Here is a 21,292-nt window from a genome sequence, read left to right as displayed (position 1 = left end):
TTAAAACAATATCAAAATCATCTGGAGTTATCTCAACAGTGTTCGTATCAAACTCTCCATGGGATGATTTGTTGCTTTTGTGCTTGCGACCCCCTCGTCACCTTGGTCTATATCTAAAGGGGTTTTCACATTGGATTTTTTGTTCTTTGGTGATTCCCGATGGTGACTACCATCATTATCCGTGTATGATGATTCATCACCAGAAGTACTGGCAAAGGACGCATCTGTGGATTTTAAAATAGATCGCGGTCTCTTTCTGGGTTTAGTACCAGATGTTTTGTGACTGGTATCATTGAATCTTACTGTTTTAGATGTATCAAAAGGGTGACCCCTTTGATAGTCAGTGCAGTCCTTATTGAACTTACGGATTTTACGATCCCTAGTGAGTTGGTCAACAGATGCCAAATCCTTTGATAATTTATTAACCAGAGTGGTAAATGAAGGTTGGGACTCAAAACGTTTACATTCCTCACAGAATACTTTAACCTCTGTTAAACATATGTCCACCATTCTTTCATAGTATGCTGCCAAAATTTTTACAAACATCATTGAAGATTGATGCAGGGCCTGGTTCCATTCCTTTGTCAGCCTGTCCTCCGACCTGCCGACCAAGGGCTGTAACCTGACCCTGAGTCCTCTGGGAGTGATATCCTTTTCTATATATGCTTTAAACAATCTTAAATGCCAAATATTGGCTCGAAGGTTTTTCAAATCTTTGTTAAATTTGTTAAAAGCTAAGTCACAACCATTGATAGGACCTGTATGAGAGCCATTTTGGTTGTTGCTTGGCATGGTATTTACACCAAATACACCTAAATCATGCCTATCAGCACACAACCCATTCAAAATCTGCTCAAGATCCATGATATATAAATATTAGGACCAACTCACTAGGGTACACCCACACAATGTGGTATATATAAATAAAAAAATAAATATCCCGTTCAAAAGGGACCACACTGAAAATAGGGATCCACAATATCTTTCAAAGAAATATATGAAACCATGCATATGATATCAGTCACCTTGCTATCCTAATCCACTGATGTATCCAACATGAAGTTATGGACAATTCCCAATTCAAAGCCTAGGGTACTACTACTAAAGTGTAGTTAAATATACAGTAAGCCACCTAAGATCTCTAAATTCTATTAGTATGCCTTCCTAAAGAATTGTAATATTATAGTGTTCATGTGATATTTATATATATCACAATAGAGTATATGTGCATATGTGTGCATATATTACCATATATGCTATGCTGAAAGTGGCCCCGTAATTCTGATTCTTAGGTCAATCTAAATATTTTCATCTAGCCACTGAAGATATTGCCAATGATAAATAATCAGCATATACTTAGAAAAAGCACAAAAATATAAATATGATATTCATAACATAATATTCATGGCCATATTAAGTTATCAATCATAATTGTATATTTATATATATTTCAACATGAAATATATAAAAACAGGTTTGGCTTATGTGTACATTAGACGTGAAATCTTTATATACCAGTATTCCACATCGGGCCGGGTTGCAATCGTTACAATATTGGTTGGAAAAGTCTGAAATGTACCCACCAGGTTTTAATACATTATTGATCTGTATGGCAGAACACGTGCTAACTAAGAATGTTTTCTATTTCCATGGTGAGTGTTTTTTGCAGTTACAAGGTACAGCAATGGGAGCTTCCTTTGCTCCTATTTACGCTGACCTGTTTATGGCCTATTTTGAGGAGTGCATAATCTATGACCCATCTCACAATATTTATATTGTTGAAATGGACATCTGGAGATGTTATTTGGATGATTGTTGGATGGTGTGGAAGGCAGATATTATATATCTAAAGGAATTTATTGAATATCTGAATGATAATGTATGGGGTATAGAATTTACGGTTACATATGATTATAACACCATCAATTTTTTAGATGTCACAATCTACTGTAATGAAGATCATACCTTGAGTACGAAAGTATTCCATAAATACCCACAATACAACACTTTGTTACATGCATCTAGCATGCACCCTTCGCACACCATCCGCAATATACCAAAATCACAGTTCATGCGCATCAAACGCATATGTTCATCGGTGGAAGATTTCCAAATTGCTAGGGATGATTTATGTTGCAGGTTTAAAGATCGGGGATACAACACAAGGGATATCTCTAAGGCCAGTGAATGGAGTAACACATTGGATAGACAAACTTTACTCCAATACAGGAAATTGGATAATAAAGATCAGGACTCTACAATAAGATTTGTCACTACATATGGCAGGAATCACCAGGTGGTTAGGGATATATTGAATTCCAATTGGAATATACTGATGGCACATGAGGAATTAAGAACTTTGTTAGGAACAACATGTCATATGTCCTTTAGAAGGGGTAAAACTTTAGGGGGATGTTTTCCCACTACAAACACAAGGAAGGGGGAGGAGCAATTTATCAACAGACTACCCTAACAGGGGATAAACTTTTAGGAACTTTTCCTTGTGGTCATTGTAGCTCATGTTCCCAGATTTATACTCTGAAGGAATTTTCTAGTGCTAACACTAAACGTGTTTATCAGACCAGGGTTTTTGCCAATTGCAGCACAACATGGGTTATATACTTAGCTACATGCCAGTGTCAATCATTTTATGTGGGGCAAACATCCAGATCCCTTCGAACACGTATTACTGAACATAAGAGTGACATCAGAAACAAAAGAGACACAAATGCACTGTATAGACACACCATCAAACATTTAAATGCGCAATTCAAATTTATGATTATTGACAAAATTGTTGGTGACCATAGTCATCAGCAAGGTTGGCACTCTATTTTAAACAAAAAGGAACAATATTGGATCACAAACCTTGGGGCACTTTTTCCGCCAGGTTTGAATGACCATCTATAATAATATTTCTATATTCATTGATATGTTTTTTGATATATTCAACATATCAATACGTTTGTCTTTTCCAAGCTATATATGTTCATTATGGTTTCCTATCATTTATGTTTTGATAATAGTATAGTCTTATGGACTAGAATGACTCAATCTGTATTTAAGCGCTGAGATATTATTATTAGTATAGGGCTTATCTGTCTATGTATGTTCTTTTTATTATTTTTTATTTGGCAATATTTGGGGCTTTATATTTGGGTACCAATATACACAGTGGTTTATTAGCATTAGAATAAATTTTCATATTGTCTGAAATGGAGGTATTGTTCAAATATCATATTTATTACGTTCTTATTTTGAATTTTTTTGGTTTTCCATGTGTTTGTTCATCCAAACCACTAGGTTGGACTATACCAATGTTTTGTTGTATAGCAGGGAGGACTATAAATGGAACTAGTCCAAGTGCATTATTTTATCTATTTGTTTACCATTGAAAAAGGCTGTGAGGCTGAAACCGGTCTGGTTTAATATTTCAGATATCTATTATCGACAATAAAGGATTTTTCATCTGGCTTTACCATCGCATTATGCTGGTCGTTTGTGGTTACTTAGATAGGAAATTCACCCCGGGGATCACTTCTGTGGCTCTGCTCGACAGTGGCACAGGAAAATAATTTTCTTGGGTGGCGAAAGCCAGGGTGCCTTTGGCTAGGCTTATATAGGCCCTAGGGCCAATAACCTAGTACCTACCTATGAACCTATAAACCTATGAACTCCTCTGGAACAAACTCCCAATTCATGTAAAAGAAAGCTCCTCAATGACCCTATTTAAGTGTAACCTAGATAATTGAATGGGAAACCATAAATTTACACCTGGGTTTTCACCCATGTCCCTCTTAGACAGGGGCAGCTGGTGCTTATCTTAGATCCACTCACAAACATAGAATATATATCTTGGTCCATAAGGGAACAAGGGTATAACATGGATAGGCTTATAGAGGCTTTAGGGCCAATAGCCTAGTGACCTCCTATGATCCTGTGATCCTATAATCCTTAATTATGTGTTCTCACCAAAGATGCCCAAAGTCACCTCTTGAGTTGAATTTCTTGGCATCCATGTCACGAACATATAACATGCCAGTTATGATCATTGACCCAATCAAAATCTTTTATGTGGTTGTATCCCTGATAGGTCTGAATCCTGCTATAGCAATATTCAGCCTTGATGTATCCTAATAACAGAAATAATACTTTTAATTCACTTTACAAATGAAACAATGTATGACATTAATTTTGAGAGTGAAAGTATTTTGAACAAATATTTGCAGTCCTTGAAAAGAAGAAACGATGGCAAACCTTGGTTAGATTTCTTGATATATATAATATATCATTAATCAGGAGAAAGACAGAATAAGACTGAAAGCAAGATATAATGATGGAAATAAAAGGCCTTACATGAAGTAAATAAAAATTTCAAGAAAGCAAAGTGACATCTGACATCGTGGACTGGGAGATGGGATGGTTCCTTTTACTTCAGATGGAACAAAACAAATTCAATTATTTACCAAATGTGATATTTATAAACTATAAGTGCAGTATGTGAGACAGCCTAGAATGCATTATTTTTGTGGGAAATCATGGTGGTCAGTGCGAAATATGAGGAATGAAAATATGCAATAAGCATTATAAGGATACATTTGTTAAAAGATTTACAAAGTGTGAGTTGGAAGGTCAAGTTTGGTCTGGATGTACAATAGTGGAACCTGGAGATGAAAATAAGGGGGGCAGAGACGAAATGTTATACAAGTGGAAAATTAAATAGTAGAAGAAAGATAACATAAGGATGAATCTGTGGTAGCAAAGGCACTGATAGGAAAAGAAAAGGAGAAAAAGACTTGTATTGGAACATCCAGTTTAAATTTTACAACTTCCTAAGGATGGAATGGTTGTTCTGTGTTTTGTGTAACAGCAGTGCCTCAGAAATTACTTCTTTATTTATATTAGAAAAAACACAGTGATTGTTTAGGACTCGTGCACCATTTGATGGAGTTTCTAATTTTCCCAATTTTGTGTAGCTGAGAAATTGACATATATAAATTCAAGGGAACAACATTTTAAGATTGTGTGTTTACAAGATGCCAGGTATATTGATGAAAGACACATATGGCACCTAATTAGGATGGAAATCTAATATGGCTCTCAAAACTGGAGATATGATCTGAAATATCTTTGTTTACTAAAAGTAGATTAACATTTGTGTAAAGGATGTGACCACTTAGGGTGAGAAGGGGCTTTGTGCAGCTTTAGAAAGATAAAGAAGGAGGTGCAAGGTATGTATTATATATGTTCTAGCAGCAAATAAAACAGGACTTGTTCTAAGAGTTTACAATGAGGGTCTGAACTGAAGGCTTTAGCTGTGGGACTAACAAAAAGTTAGAAAGCAGAAATGTAGCAAGGAGAAGATATGAAAGCATGCAAATAAATAATTCTGGTAATTTCAGAAAGAATTTAGAAGCTTACAAATATGAATGATGAAAATACCTTTATGGACTCTTTTGTTGGAAAACAGACTATAAATATGCTATGATATGTTATGATATGATATAATATCATACGATAATGGGAATTATGACTGAATCAGTATGTTTTCCTGACTAGTAAGGGTATATGTTTTAGTGAAGGGGAGGATATTATACCTTTAGTAATAGGTAGAGAGATTTATGAAATACATGGATTCATAGATACACCATGACCATTGTGTCTTATGACCACTCAAACACTGCCAGTCCCCTTGTACTGGCCATACCAGTCAATCCCAGATTAAATTTTGGCTACTCATTCAGTCATCTAGGTTTTGTTTAAAAGAGGATAGTGAGTCACACTGCTTAATATATAGGATAAGTTTATTTCAGAAGTTTGCGAGGCTCTGTTGACCCCATCATGCTTTGTTTATCTGTTGGTGAAGATCTAGGCTCCTATTTTATTATTGGTGGAGATATTGGACTTAGGAGGTAGATGAGGTCCAAGAAAATCAGGTATCTGATGGCATGGCTAGCAAGTCAGATATCTCCTCTCAAAATTCTGTAAGAAACTGAATACCAGGATAGAAGTTCTAGCCTCTCCTAGTAGCTCAGGCATTTTATTAGGCCTATGATCTTGTTTAGGAATATTTGGGGTCTAATTGTTTGATATATTCAGTGAGATGCATCTCCAGGTGGAGCATTGTACTCTATAACCGGCCTGATCAATGCTGAGTATAGAGGAGGGATTACCTCATTAGAGCTTGATAATATTTCCTGACAACCATTGTCACATGAAGGAAAGAAGAGCAGGCAATATCAACTCAAGTACAGAGGTGCCTGACTACATTGCATTTTGTAGTGGTGTGTTATCTATTCAGTATAATGAAAGTAGTCTAGCAAAAGGGATGACACTTCACTTTTTTAGCTTTTAATCTGAGCCTACTTTTAGCTAGCCAAGAATTTACTGGGGACAGTGCATTCTGGATAATTTGTTGTCATGGGGGAATTAACAACAACCTCCAGTTTGCAGTCATCTGCAAACTTTGTTATCCAAAAGCCAAGAATGATGCCTGTGTTCAAACAAATAATAACTATCTTCAACCATTTGCTGAACAGTTGATGTAATTTTAGGGAGACCCAGTATGTATTAGTATGGGAACAGATGACTGATAGACCAGCTTGCTTTGCAACAGTTACCTGCACCTCTCATTCAAAGGCTTCCTCATACTAGCTAAAACATAGCACCTTGTTTAGGCAGAATCCAGTAACTGGACACTTTCACATAGTAAATTCATCAAATGCCAGTTTGGATCACATTAAGATGGCATTTCTCAGTGTCAGAAGTCTCAGAAACAAATTGCCTGATCTTCAGTCTCATCTGCATATGGAACATATCCATGTGTGGTAATTACTGAGAGTTGGTTTAAATGTAAAGAAAGCACTCCCTCCATACATGACTTTTGCACATGTCATGTCTTCAGGCCTAATGCTAACTAAGGTTCATATGTTCATAGATTCATAGCTAAGTACAAGGTAAGCTGCCCTTTCAGGCCATTTTAAGCCTAGCCAGTTTCCCTTTTTGTGCTTGAAATAACTTATCCTACTTGGTTGTAGATTGGTCTTACCCATCCCATGGTCAATAATTATATACTACCCCAATGAGAATAACTGGGATCATACCATAGATAATTTTAGGGGACCCATACGTGGGGATAAAGCATTTAGGAGCTGCCTCTGTCCATTAGTAGTACAGGGTGCAGTTCTGGAGTAAACTTTCTGTTTCCTGTCCATACATATAAGTTGTGCTTAAATATGGGCAGGGATGAACTTTGTTTTATGTGGATAAAGAATCTGCTACAGAGCAGTGGTATCCTCTTTGAGATATTCCTGTCCCTTCAAAGCATTTTGTTGGTGTTGCAGAATATGTTTAGATCCCTAGACTATTTTTGATGCCATTTGTCTTGCTGATGTGAAGTAAATCCAGAAGTAATGGGTCAAAGGATGCCTTGTATGCCAGACACAGGTCACCTCTTAGCAGTCTGTAGGATACCAGGTATAGTGACAGGGCTTTGAGTTGGTTCATGTAGGACATGTTGTTTAAGCTGTGTTTCCTTTTTATAATGTATCTCTGTGGACATTCCACTTCTTGCATGTGTCTAGATGGATACATGCCAAAGATGGCATTATATTCAATGATTGGCCTAATGAGGGGTGAGTAAAGGGGGGCAATGACATCTCAAGATCTAGACACAATCTCTTTGTTTATAAACTGTGCAGTATAGAAGGACTTTCTTACAATACTGGACACGTGTTGGTAAAAAGTTAGATCACTGTCCACATAAGTTCCAAAATCCCAAAGAAGTGGGTCATCTCTTAGGGGTGTATTGTTAATGTGGTAGTTCCCTGGGATATAAAACTTCCCAAAGGATACAATAATGCATTTTTGGCATTTAGTTTCAGTTCATGATTTTAGCATCAGTTATTTATTTGAGACAAGCCTTCCTGCAGGATGGCTAAGTCATTTGGGGATTCAGTGATTGTTCCTAGCTTGCAGTCATCTGCAAACATAGTCAGCCAAAGTCCTTTGGTATTGGTTTTTACTTCAGAAAAGTAGATACTAGATAGGACAGACCTCAGCACAGAACCTGGGGGACTCACTGATGACTCATCTCTTTGTGGAGATAACTTCTCCTATTTTGATTATCTGTGTCTTATCTGAGATAGTTGCCAGTGCAGAGGGTAATATAGAGGTTTATTCCCAGCTTATTTAGCTTTTCTACATTGAATGAGTGGAGAATTGTGCAAAAAGCTTTGGTCAGGTCAAGGTATGCACTGTGAAATGTTTTGCCTTCATTCATTGCTTTGGTGACCTTTTCAAAAAATCGCCAGTTTGAGTAAACATGATCTGCCCTTGATGAACCCAAATTAAGATGGGTCCAGTGTTTGGAGGCTCATATACCATGACTGATTAGTTCCACGGTAGGTCTTTCCATGGCTTTGCATTTGAGGCTGGTGAGATTAATGGGTCTGTAATTGCCTGGGTCTGCAGAAGGTCCTACCTTATGCAGGGGATTCACTGTAGCTGTTCTCTATTTGCATGGCAAAAATTCTGAATGGAGGTTAAAACTGAACAGTGTTGTTAAGGATGTGGCTAAATCATTCTTCATGCGACACTGTTCAGTTTTAACCTTCATGCAGATTTTGTGCCATGCAAATGGAGAATAGCTACAGTGAATCCCCCTGCATAAGGTAGGACCTTCTGCAGACCCAGGCAATTATAGACCCATTAATTTGACCAGCCTCAAATGCAAAGCCATGGAAAGACCTACCATGGAGCTAATCAATCATGATATATGAGCCTCCAAAAACTGGACCCATCTCAATTTGGATTCATCAAGGGATATTGTCAGGACCCATCAATGCAATATTTTTAGGTTTTGATAGCATTTTTAGGACTTGGTCTTGTGTGATAGCTGCAGGCCAGCCAGTTTCAGGTATATCTTGAGGGGATAAATGGAGGGGGGAGAGAGGGATAAAATTAGAGCTAAATTTATTGGCTATTAGGTTTACTACATCTTCAGCTTCAATATCGGCAATATCATTCACAGTCAGCTCAGTGCATTGCTGCATTGTGCTTTTGAGATTACGTATATAACTAAAAATGCCTTGTGATTTTCTTTGGCTTGGGTAGATATTTTAGCCTTAACATTAGTTGGTAGATTTTATTAAACTCCCAAGTTTGTTTATTTCTGTGACAAGGACTCTAACATTATGGGAATTACTCTTCTTACTTTTGGTCAAAATTCTTTTCTTTTCTTTTTATTATAAAGCTTGATATTATGGTTCCACCATGTGGATTTGTTTTTGAGATTTATTTGTCCTTGTTTCTGTTGGGTACAGCTGCATCTCTGCAACTAATTACATGCTGGTGTAGTGTGGTTGTGTATGCTTCTGTATATTTTGTGGAGTTAATAGGTTTTGGTGAGGGTCTGAAGCTTGCCAATGTATCACTTAGGAGAAGGTACTTTGTCCTTAAGAAATTTCTGAAGGTGCCATGGGTGAAAGGGGTCTCTGATTTCAGTTTTATTTCAAAGGAGACTACATTATTGTTAGCCCTTACAAGTGATCTAGATTTTCAAGGGTTGGTGCAAGATGCTCCCATATTAGTAAGGACATGATCCAAGATGTTATTCCCCCTGGGGGATACTCTAATTGTTCCAGGGTATTTGTTTTCACAAAGTCCAGGAATCTCTGTGCTTGTGCACTAGTGGTGGTGTAGGTTTTCCAGTCTATAGTTGGATAGTTTAGATCACCAAGGAAAATAGTATTGGGTTTAATACTGAGTGATTTCATTTCCTATAGCTAGGTGGTGTGGCTTTCATGAGTCATAGAGAGAATTCTATAACTAGCTAATATATGCTGTGGGGCCTTTCTGATGGTTATTTTGACATGAAAAAGCTCTAGTGCATCATGCTGCTTTACCAGCTTTAACGCAAGCCTTGTCTGGATATAGATTGAGACACGTCCACCTTTTTTTCCATCTCCTGCATAGTAGCTGGTCTAAGTGTGTGGAAGGTATTATACCCCTGCACAGACAAAGTGTTCTTCACTATTTTAAAACCATGTCTCAGTCCCTACATAAATATCAATGTCCACCAGGCTGAGAAGGGCTTGTAAGGAGTAAAGTTTCTTGTTTAGACTCCTAGCATTGATCAGTAACAACTTCATGTTTTCCTTTACTTTTTTTGTTATGCTGGTAGGTTTATCAGGTTGGCATTCCTACAAAAGGCTCTATGGGGTGGTCAATGTCTTTGCCAATAATTGAAACCCTAGAGGGACAGATGCAAGCCACCCCTGGCAAAGCAGCATGCTCTGTCAGTCAAATCCTCCCTGGCTGACAAATACTGAACCTCCTTTAAATGGCACAAAAACTAAGCCAATTATCAGAGTCAATTATTTTTTGCTCATGTCACAGCATCATCCTTGGAGAAGGTAGAATAATGCTTAGTGCTAGGCTTATACTAGCCTCGGTCACATTGTCTGAGACCGTCATCGTGACCCTCTTCATATAGTCCATGGAGGTACACTTTAAGTCATTGACACCAGCATGAACTATGACAGAGTCATACTGGTACTTGTTGTTCAAGGACTTGCGTGCATGCATAGTCTGATGGATCCTAGCATGAGACAAACAACTAACCACCAGTGTTTCTTTGCTCAGGTTGGTAAGAGACACATCTGTACTGTATGTCTTATAATGGAGTCACCTATAACAAGTCTATTTGATTGGGTCAGTGCATGCCTTATGGGCTCAGTATCTGTGACTTTGGGACTCCTTGTGCAATGTATGGAAATGGGCTTAATTTGCTGAAATGAAAAACAGTGAAAGCTTAAATACCTGAATGGTGAATATTTCCCAGGTTAAGTAAACACTTGCCCAAACTTAAACAAAACACACACTGAAGTAAGTAAAACTCACCTAGGTGGGGGGCTATGCCCCCCTCCACACCCCTTAACTATATATAGCAACTCTGGATCACAATACAGTAGAGAAAAGGGCATGTTGAGCAAGTGTTTACTTATCCTGGGAAAAAATCTCAGTTCGAGTATTTAAGATTTTGCAATTTACTTCTCACTAAAATGGATTTCGATTATATGAGATTCGACCTTTCAAAGTAGATGCAATATATATATATATATATATATATATATATATATATATATATATATATATATATATATATATATATACACACATGTATAGTGTGTGTGTGTGTGTATGTATTATAAATATGCCTTTTCAGTTAACAGTTGACATTTTTTACTATTTCTGTTTTGATCTACTTTGTTTTCAGTTAATTCTGTATGTATATATATATATATATATATATATATATATATATATATATATACACACACACACACACACATACACACACACATATATATATATATATATATATATATATATATATATATATATATATATATACACATACATACACACACACACATATATGGAGAGAGAGAGTGTACACTTGGGAATTTCTCCACAGATCTCCACTGGATATGGTCATAACTCATTTTGTCAATTAAAAAAATAAGAGGTACTTAAACAAGTTAGGATTTTGACCCTCAGCCTCCTTGATATACAAGTGCCTATCAAAATAAATGACTTTCTAGTTCAAAGCAGTTTTAGAGGGGACAACAGCAAATGGCTAACTACTGTCTCAGATTTGTAATGATTTTTAGGGTTGACTGCTTGAAGGATTAGATAGTCATTGTAAGCCTAACACAAACAATGCTGCCTTGGTGCAGAAAGTAGTAATCTTTGGGGAGAAGTAAGCAATTAATATTCATGTTTTTTTGGAGATGATGGAACATTAACTGTTTCTTCTAGGAGTAGTGGAAGCATGTAAGAGAAAAATTACAGCTTACAACCTCCTTCTATCTCCAGTTCAACAACTAATTGAATGTATACTAGACAGCACTGTCCTTTCTACTTCTCCAGGGTACGAATAAAGAGTTCACTGGATGTAGACCAGAGGCATACTGGATTCTTCACGTGCAGCTGATCACATAACTAAATGAATAACTGATATTTAAAATTGTTCTTTTTACTGGGGCAAAATTTCTACTATCTGGAAATTAATATACAAGGTACTGCCCCACCTTTAAAAAATTCCCCAAGTCAACTCAACTTTTTTTTTTTTTTTTAGTCCAGTCCTTCTACCTTATTAACCAAAAATCCTAGACTTGTTTTGGCTAAACAGTTTGCAGCATATTTTTTTTAAATGTAGCATTCTTCATGAAGTCAACATCTCTTTAGATTGGGTTACAGCACAATGACTTTCCTTTGACTATTTATGCCAAAACATTTGGCAACATGAAAAAAGTGTACTGGCAGGTGCTAAGATTGAAAACTTTGGTAGTGCATTTGACACAGTTAAACCATAATTATCATTCAGAGACATTGACCTGTATTAACTGAGGTGATGACCATTGTACTTGTTTCTTTATGTATCCTGTAAAGAGGTCAATATGGTGAAAACTAAGGATGCCCTCCAAAAGCTTGGGAATATCACATCATGTTTTATTAGGGTTCAGTAATGGAAATACTTGGACCAGGGTTAAGACATCAACAAATTTTTATTTCAGAAAGTGGGGGAGAAACTAGACCAGGGTGAAGCTGAAAAAAATGATGGTTAATAAATTCATGATCAAGTTCTCAAATGACTTTATCACCAGGTTAAACAATTTTCACATGGAAATGCAATCATATTTTTTTCTCCACTGGGGTCATAGCAAATATATAATTTTTGATGTCTGCTCACTGCTGAAGGTGTCTGCATCATCTGCTGTTTCTTGGAGACACATTTTTGTGTTGCCCAAAGCTGAAAGTTTATTATGAGGGTATCACTGAGGGAGGCAGACTACTTTGAGGGGATTTGTACCTTCAAGTAACCAAGGCCTTTTGTAAGCAGCTGGGGGATATTCACTAGAGCACTGTTACAACAGGTGATGGGGTTGATGAGTGCAAAGGCCTGTCAATAAGATTTGCAGGTTTATGTTCCTGGTCAACAAAAGTGAACATCACCATAGTTTAAAGTCATAGCAAGGGAAGGGCAGGAGGGGCAGATGTCAAGGATGCAAGAAGTTAGAAGACATGATCATTACTCCAATCTAGGTGCCAGTGGGTTCCCAATCTGTCCCTGAAATAGCAGCCTGTAGTGGTAAAGCATTTAAGTAGCTGAACTAATCATGACTTCTTAAATGCCTTTCAGTCAGTGATTCAGAGTATCTTCTGAACTATAGCAAAGACTTGATTATACTTTAACAAAGATCCTTGTAATAGTTTCACGCTCCTTTTGAAGCATTAGGAAGGAACTTATGTATCGTGTATCAAAGAGATGCTGTTGACAAAGACTTGATATAACAGAAGGCTGCTGTCTTTGGGGATGCCAGTACACCAGGTACCATATTGACAAAGCATGAGGCCTAGCCTTAAAAATGAATGGAAAGCACCTGTACCAGGCTGGATTGTTTTCATCACAGTTTAGTGAAGTGGCTAAGAAAGTGCCATTGAGAGACAGTTGAAGCCAGGAAGTGTTCCAACTACCTGAGACTACCCAAGAGTATAATTCACACATGTATCTTTCCTGATAATGACTGTGTACCAGTCTTTTCCTCAGTTACCAAACCACTGACAATGAACATTTACCAGATATCAACCTTCAACCAGATGAGATCTTCAAACCAACTATTAACTACAACTGTAGCATTAGACTGATAACATCCAAATGTGGTAGAATTAGGAAATCCTGCCAAATGAAATGATTAAACTACATGTTATGATAACAATGCTTGAGTTAAAAATTGTGGAATTACAGTGCATGTTTTTTATATTCTTGTCTTTATCATATGTGGTATCTACTTCAAAATAAATGATAAATGTATGTTAGGTAATGCCCCTATTCTACACTATAATTTAGCATGCTCTACATTTATATAGACAGATTAATAGATAGATATGTATGTCCAAAGTTTCTTAATGTAATCATTAAGCTTTAAGGATATATGTCATTTTGTGTCTTTTAAAATCCAATAATGCTAGTGCTTGTAGAATGTTATGTTACTCTGTCTTGCTTAGCTCACTGCTGTCAATACACAAAATGTTTTTTCTGTTTACCCAGCAGCTCCTGTGTAGCCATGTAGTTATTCTTTAGCTGTAGGTGCCCACAAAGATTTAATGAACATGCAAGTACAAAACAGTCTTTCTGTCTTAGAATCATTACCAACCACCTTTTCCCCCTTTTCTATATGGGGGTTGTCATGTTTCAATTGTCACCATCTCTCTCTATTGAATTTCCCTCTCCTACCTTGTTTGGCAGTCACACATGACTGTTGTAGGTCTTCTCTCACCTAATCCATCCATTTCTTTGCTGGATGCCTTCATTTTCTTTTATCTTCTTCCTGTCTGTCCCAAATCTTGTTCATCATATTCTCTTGTGCTTTACTGAACATGTGCCATAACCGCTGTAATCTGTTCTGTTTGACCTCTGCAATTGGAGTTACAATATATTCTGCTCTGATGTCCTCATTTCTTCATTTGTCTCACAGTGTGGATCTTACCACCCTCCTCAGGAACTTCATCTACTTCACCGCTGACATCCACATCTGCTCTGCCTTCACTGCCCAGGTATCTGGAAAATAACAGTAATACTGATCACACCACTGTTTTGTATACCTTACTTTTCAGCTTCTTTGGCATTCTTCTATCATACACTACTCCTGACACTCTGGCCAGTTGGCTGCAGTCCCTGTGATTCTAGTGCTGACCACCTCATTCAGACTTATATTCTCCTGAACCACCCCCCAGGATACTTGAAAATGTTAACCCGTCCCACTGTTTCCCTCCTATCTCAGTTTTCAGCTTCTTCTGATTCTCTCCATTTGCTGACATTATAACTGTCTTATATGTACTCAGTTTCATCCCATATGCCTTCAGTTTTGAATTCCATTCCACTATCCTTTGCTGAAGTTTCTGCTCAGAGTCTGCCTGAAATGCCACATTGTCTGCATATAGCAATTTTATTGATCTGTCCCCTCCAACCTGTTTTCTGATGTAGTCAATCAACAGTTTGAACAGCAGTGGATGTAGAGCTGAAGCCTGATGCACACTCACTCCTTTTGGGGACCCACCCATCCGTGAGAACAAACACTGTCTGTACTTATGTCATTGGGTCCTTGTACATCCATCCATCCATCCACAACCCCTTTTTTTCACATGTTTGCATATGGAGTCAGGGTGTCACTTCAACAGTGACAATCTTATAGTAGTCTGCTCTAATTCTAGCAATGTTTCCAGGACATCAAACTACTGCAGGATTTCCAAAATCAGCTTTCCCAGGAACTTGTGATATGCTTTCTCCAGGTCAAGAAATGCCCACTTGGACTCTCATTATCTCTAGCTTCTTTTCAACTGTCTGTCTCATTGCATTGGTTATGTTGCATTCTGATCTGAATTGTTCATCTCCTGTCTTACTTTCTACTACTCTGCATATTCACCTATCAGTCACCCTGTCCAGAACTTCCATCCAGTGCAACAGGAGTCTGATACTCTGTACTACCGACAGTTGTGGATGTCCCCTTTTATTCTTGTATACTGGCACTAGTACGCTTATTCTCTAGACATCTGGGATATGCATTTCTCTCTATAATGCTATGAGTACCCTCAGGAGCCATTTCTCCCCAATCTCACCTAATATGTTGGTTATATCTGCTGTGACCTCATCTGAGCTTGATGCTTTCCCTGACGTCATTTTCCTTAGTGATATTCTTACTTTTTCTAGGGTGGGTTCCTCCTCTTCTTTCATTGTAGGCTGTGTCTGGGACATTACAGCTTCTGTGGGCTTTCTTCACTCAGAAGCTCCTGGAAGTACTGTTTCCATCTGCCTCTGATGTTCTCTGGACTGGTGAGCAGGTTGCTGCTGGCATCCTTTATGGATAGTGTTTGACTATCTTCTTTATCTTTCTTTCTTTGCCTTGCAACCTGATAAATGTTTCTTTGTGCCATCTACTGGGTCACTTTCCATAAGCTGGAAGAGTGCCTGTGATGCCTTAGTCTTTTCTATTGCAACTCCTCTCTTAGCATTTTTGTTAGACAGTCAGTGTTCTTTCTTAGGCTGGTCTGTCTTTTCTATCTCCAACTTTTTCCTGCACTCCTTAATTCTTTTGATGACTTCCTGGACTTCTGCATGCCACCACCAGCTTTCCTTATGTACCTTATTTCCATACCTGGCTCAGCCACATACCTGTTCCGTAATCCTCACACATACTGTTTTGAGGCACTGCCATTCTTCTTCAGCTCCACCTATTTTCTCTTCTTCCTAAGGCACTAGAACCCTGAGTAATTACTTGAACTCTCATGCTTTCTCACCAGTCAGCTTTCAGGTCTTCAGCCTAAACTCTGCTGAACTTAGACCTTTCTGACCACAGCTTGTAGCTGGTTGTGGCAACCAGTGGTTTATTTTTTAGTGGAGATGACCTTGCAATCACTGATTCCACCCCAGTGCCCTTCCCCTACCAGGTAGAAGTCTATCTGAGTTGCATGTTAGCCACTCTTGTATGCAGTCCTGTGACTGTCTCTGTTGTTGAACCATATGTTGGCTACTATCAAGCCATTTACCAAACAGAAGTCTAGAATGGCCTTTCCTTTATTCCTGCTACCCCCACCCATGTGGACTCAGGCAGTCCTTATCTCCTGTTCTGTCTGTCCCAATATAAGCATTCAGGTCACTTATTATAAGCACCAATTTTCATGTCATCCTGCTTAATCTAGTAGGTCCTGCAACTGCTGTCTGAATGCACTCTTTTCCTCACTATCACAACCCTGCTGTGGGCATAGGCTGAGATTATGAATACTGCCCTGCTATTGCACTGAAGTATGATTGCCAGGAGTCTGTTACTAATTCTGATGTCATCACTCACTGTCTTCTGAAGCCTCTCCCTCACCACAATTTCCACACCATTTATAGTTTGTCCTCCTCCTGTGTAGTAGACTCTGAACTTCAGGTCAAGTGGCTTTGCTAGACTGCCCTTCCATCTTGTCTCCTGGATACACAGGACATCTGGCCTCCTCCTTACAATCATGTTATCCACTTTCAATCTGCATCTTGTCAGTGAGCCTACGAGTGTAGCAATTCTTAGTTCATATTTAGCAGATTGGTTTGTATTTACATCCAGCTTTCACTCAACAGACCTATCCCAGGTAAACTTAGCTGGGCAACTGTACACACCCAGCCAGTAACTTTTTGACCCAGAGCTGCTGAGCTTTATGGTGTGCACATAGACCCCTCCCACCATTAGCATGTGTCACTGGCATAGGTCTGAGTAGGCTGGGTCCTCAAACCACTTATCACCAGCAAGTACGAATCACATAGAGTCAAGTTTTACATTTCCAAGTGGCTAGCCTGACACAGCATACAGTCTATGATCTGTATTATTCAGTCTTAAGGATACTGTGTACAGCAGTTGATGCCCAAAGCTGTTGGTTTATACAACTCTTCTCCCTATAGGGCACCATCTAGAATCTGTGCTGCTGTCCACAGCACCATTCTTGGGTGAGTTTGAAGTGGAAATCCTCAGCATTTTTGGGAGGTGGAAGGAACTCTACAGAGATCCGTGGAAAATATGCAAACTCAATACAGACATTAATCAGAGGCCAAACTTGAACCTTGTACCTTAAGCATGAGGGCCGAAGACCTTAACTTTCACACCACCTGGTCTCTCACTTTTCTTGTCTTAGCAAACTTGTTTATTTTCCTGCCTATAAAATTTGTTACTTTAATTAGTCTTATTTATAGTCTTGTCTCGTTGCTGTGAATGGAAAGTATGTTGCCATTTGTATAGACATCCAATCAGCAATGCATTTGAGGGGGATTCAAGTGCTAAAGGGTCCAAATAGGGGATGATGGCAATGAGTGGTTGATTCCAGCTTGCCAGTCTTTAGGAGAGAGGAGGTCTCATTTTGCAGGTCAGCCACAAGCAAGTAGAGGCTTGTATGCAATGAAAGACACAAAGACCAGGGGACATGGGCTAAGTGCTACCAGGAAAATGATTGTGGCCCTAATTAGCATTTGGAAAGAACTATAAAATGACATAGAGGGGGTGGAGTTGTAGTCCCTTACACTGACACAAGTAGCCACATCAGCCACCCAAAAGCAGGGACAGGACTACTAGAAAGACCCACATAGCCTACATTGTTAGATTTGGGCAAGAAGACAAAATACTCAATAGCTGCTGGTATGACAGGTCCACCTGTCGATTTTGTCCCCATACTGGGACTTTCCAGCAATAGGAGAACAAGTTTAAGCACAACAGGAGGCCATCTGATGGTCAGCAGGCATTGAGGGAAGCACCACCCAGTCTTATTTTTCTAAGTGTTTTGTAATGAATCAGTTTGTCTGTTGTATCCAGAACAACCATCCATGAATTGTAATTCATTGCTGGTTTTGCATTTTGTAACTATTACATTTTCCTAAATATTTTAATTTGAATCAAAGTTTTAAAGACTAAGAAGCCATTTATCTGCTGTTTTCTATGGTGCAGTGGTGCAAGGTTTGATTCCCTTAGCCTCCATTGCCTACCTGTGTGACTCTGAGCAAGTCATTTAAATAGATACTGCTCCCTGGCTGAGTAGGAAAAGACTCCATGGATGTTAAGTGTTCTACCCTGGAAAATAAACAAACAAATAAATAATGTATGTTCCCAGTGTATTGAAAAGTGTAGCTGAATCAAATTTAACTCTTATTGTTGCATTTGCTCAGGATCATGGTTAAAAAGTTAGTGCAGATCATCTCTTTCACCTAGTTATCACGTTACACAAATAATGTAAATAGCAGTCAATCTTCCTTAATTCATATCTTGCTGTTCTGGGCTTTCTACACATAAATGTTAATCAATAGAAACATATTGCTTGTTTTTTTTAAAGCAGCAGTGCTAAACTGCAGCAAGTCATGTGCATAAAACACATGCAAGATTTGCCATTCAGTATAAGCTGTAAATTATATGATTCATGAACCCTTTAATGGAAATGTTGCTAAAATGGCTTTAAAATTGCATGAAAATCACACTACTGCATTAAACACAAGTGTATACCTTATATGTGTAGTATACCAGAAGTATGCCTGCCTTTCCAATGCTGTCATGAGCACTGAAATTCTTGATAAGAAACGAGTGGGTTAGAATGAAAGTGTTCATCTGATATTCACATGCCCAGCTGAATACAGCACAGAACTTTTACCAACCCTAAACATAACTATCTAAGTTAATACAAGTCTGATCCTTTTTTCTTATTTAAAAAATAAATAGTGAAGGAAGTGTTTCTTAGGTTAAAGCATCCACGTTCTGTCATTAAAATCTGGTATTCAATCCTCTCAACCTCATAGAGCAAGAAATCTGGACAAAGCCATTAATAATGGGGGGAACAAAGGACCAAAAATAGGGACACATTTTAAATATTGCTCTTACAAACTTAGAAAGTTGATAGAATAACAGGTTTTGCATTAGCATGAATTTTCTGAAATATATGAAGTCTGAAACTCAAATGTCTGTCATTATTTTCTGACTTCAACCCTCAATTTACCAATGATTTGCCAGAAAAACACAATTTCATGAGAAATAGACCAAAATATGAGGCAAAAATCTGGCCATTCTGGGAAAATCTGTACATTTGAGAGGTATGCTGGTATTAGATTTCATGTTCACAGTGTCTTGGGCTGGGTTTGCCTGTCAGTAACTTCAGCAGCCAGACAAACTGTTATTTGCTAGCTATCACAAAGTGAAAGCTTTGTGATATAGCCCCAGCATTCTGTTGAAATGAGGGTAATGTCTCTTAGCTGCTAAAGAGACAGAAAAATATAAGCCCTATTTATTTCTCATTTTGTTTACTTCCATATTTATGGGATTAAGCCATTTCTGGCAAAATACAGTATGAAAAAAATCTTACTTTGTCAGCTCTTAAGAGCAGTGTGATTCTGAAGTGGTGATAAGGTACCATATGAAGGGGACAAACTGCAAAAATAGGATTTAATTATTCATTAGTAGCATTTTATAAAATTACAGCAAACTTAGTTACGGTCCATGATTTGCTTCATTACAGATTTACAGGACAACCTTCCCTGATAACATAGCAATGCTTATCTGCAGGTTGCTGCCTTCAGTATAACAATATATCAGAAAAAAGTTCCACACTAATTATTTTACAAATGAGTTTTAATTTCCTATTACATTTTAAAACCACAGTATATTTTAACCAACTAAGCAATGCAGTGACAATTCTTATCAAAGTAGCAAAGCAATCAAATTAATTAATTGCTGTTTTATTTGAAATGACATAACAGTTTGTTGCAAAAATATTTGAAACCATTATCATGGTCTCAAAACAAAAATACAAAATACATACTTAACGGAATACATGTACTTTTTTAAACACTATTTTTAATCTGTATAAACCACTATTGATATTTTGCATTCATGTGTATGGATCGGTTCTCCTTTACATTGCTTATTCTTCTGCTTCAGGAACTTCATAGCCAAGATGTGATGCAATTGGAAAATGGGCCCAGTAAGTTCTGGCTAACTCATTGACCTTTTCATAGCCAGCCAGATTGCGCAGGTTTTCTACCCAGCCATAAAAATCAGAGGCAGACATACTCCAGTTAGGCATACTACGTTTTCCTCTTGACTCATCTGCAAGACAGAAAACAAAACAAATTTTCTTTACTAATTATTTACCTGAATAAAAAAAACACTGTTATCTTGATTCTGTATTTAGCTGCTGTGGTTACACATATGTTAGAGTTTTACCAAATATCATTTTTACACAGCTGTTGCTTCAGTTGCAGGCTGTTGGCACAGTGTTATTATTAACAATTAATAGTTACTGGAAGAATTTGAAGAAAGTGAGCACAATGACTTCATCCTATGTCTCTGTGGTATTCACAGAGTACAAGATTTTAACAAAACAATATTGTTTACTGTGTCTGAAATCTGGTATAGTGGTTGTATGAGAAGCTTGTGCAAAATCACCTTTTATATTGTACATATACTGAATTATAAATATTAACAAATTCCAACAATGCAAATGAATTTACTAAGGTGTTATGGTTGGTTGTTCTCATTTTATTTGGAGGCAGAGCCATTTCAATGAGCATGTCAAGTCCAAAGTCAAAAAGTGCTCCATGGCTTAGGTATACAAAACAAAAGTACTATTACCAAAATAAACAATATGCAATGAAACATATAAAATGTACAAACTGTTGACACACACATTCCAGCTCTGTGGCATAGAGGGATAAAGCACTGAC

General features: G+C 37.8%; 1 protein-coding gene across 1 annotated transcript in view; it reads right to left on the bottom strand.

Moving 5' to 3' along the window:
* Window positions 1-20,233: 20,233 nt before the first annotated feature.
* LOC122802057 (otospiralin-like) overlaps window positions 20,234-21,292 on the bottom strand; it is a 100,005-nt gene continuing 98,946 nt past the window's right edge. Inside the window, exon 3 of the mRNA XM_044071775.1 lies at window positions 20,234-20,675. Coding sequence (XP_043927710.1) covers window positions 20,491-20,675 — 185 coding nt within the window. The 3' untranslated portion in view covers window positions 20,234-20,490. The remainder of the gene's footprint in view (window positions 20,676-21,292) is intronic.

This window comes from Protopterus annectens, chromosome 5.part0 (genome assembly GCF_019279795.1).
Source record: "Protopterus annectens isolate FY-2018-M chromosome 5.part0, PAN1.0, whole genome shotgun sequence".
In the NCBI taxonomy this organism is placed as follows: Eukaryota; Metazoa; Chordata; order Ceratodontiformes; family Protopteridae; genus Protopterus; species Protopterus annectens.
Note: the sequence above shows the minus strand (reverse complement) of the source record. Positions and strands in the feature narration are given on the sequence as shown.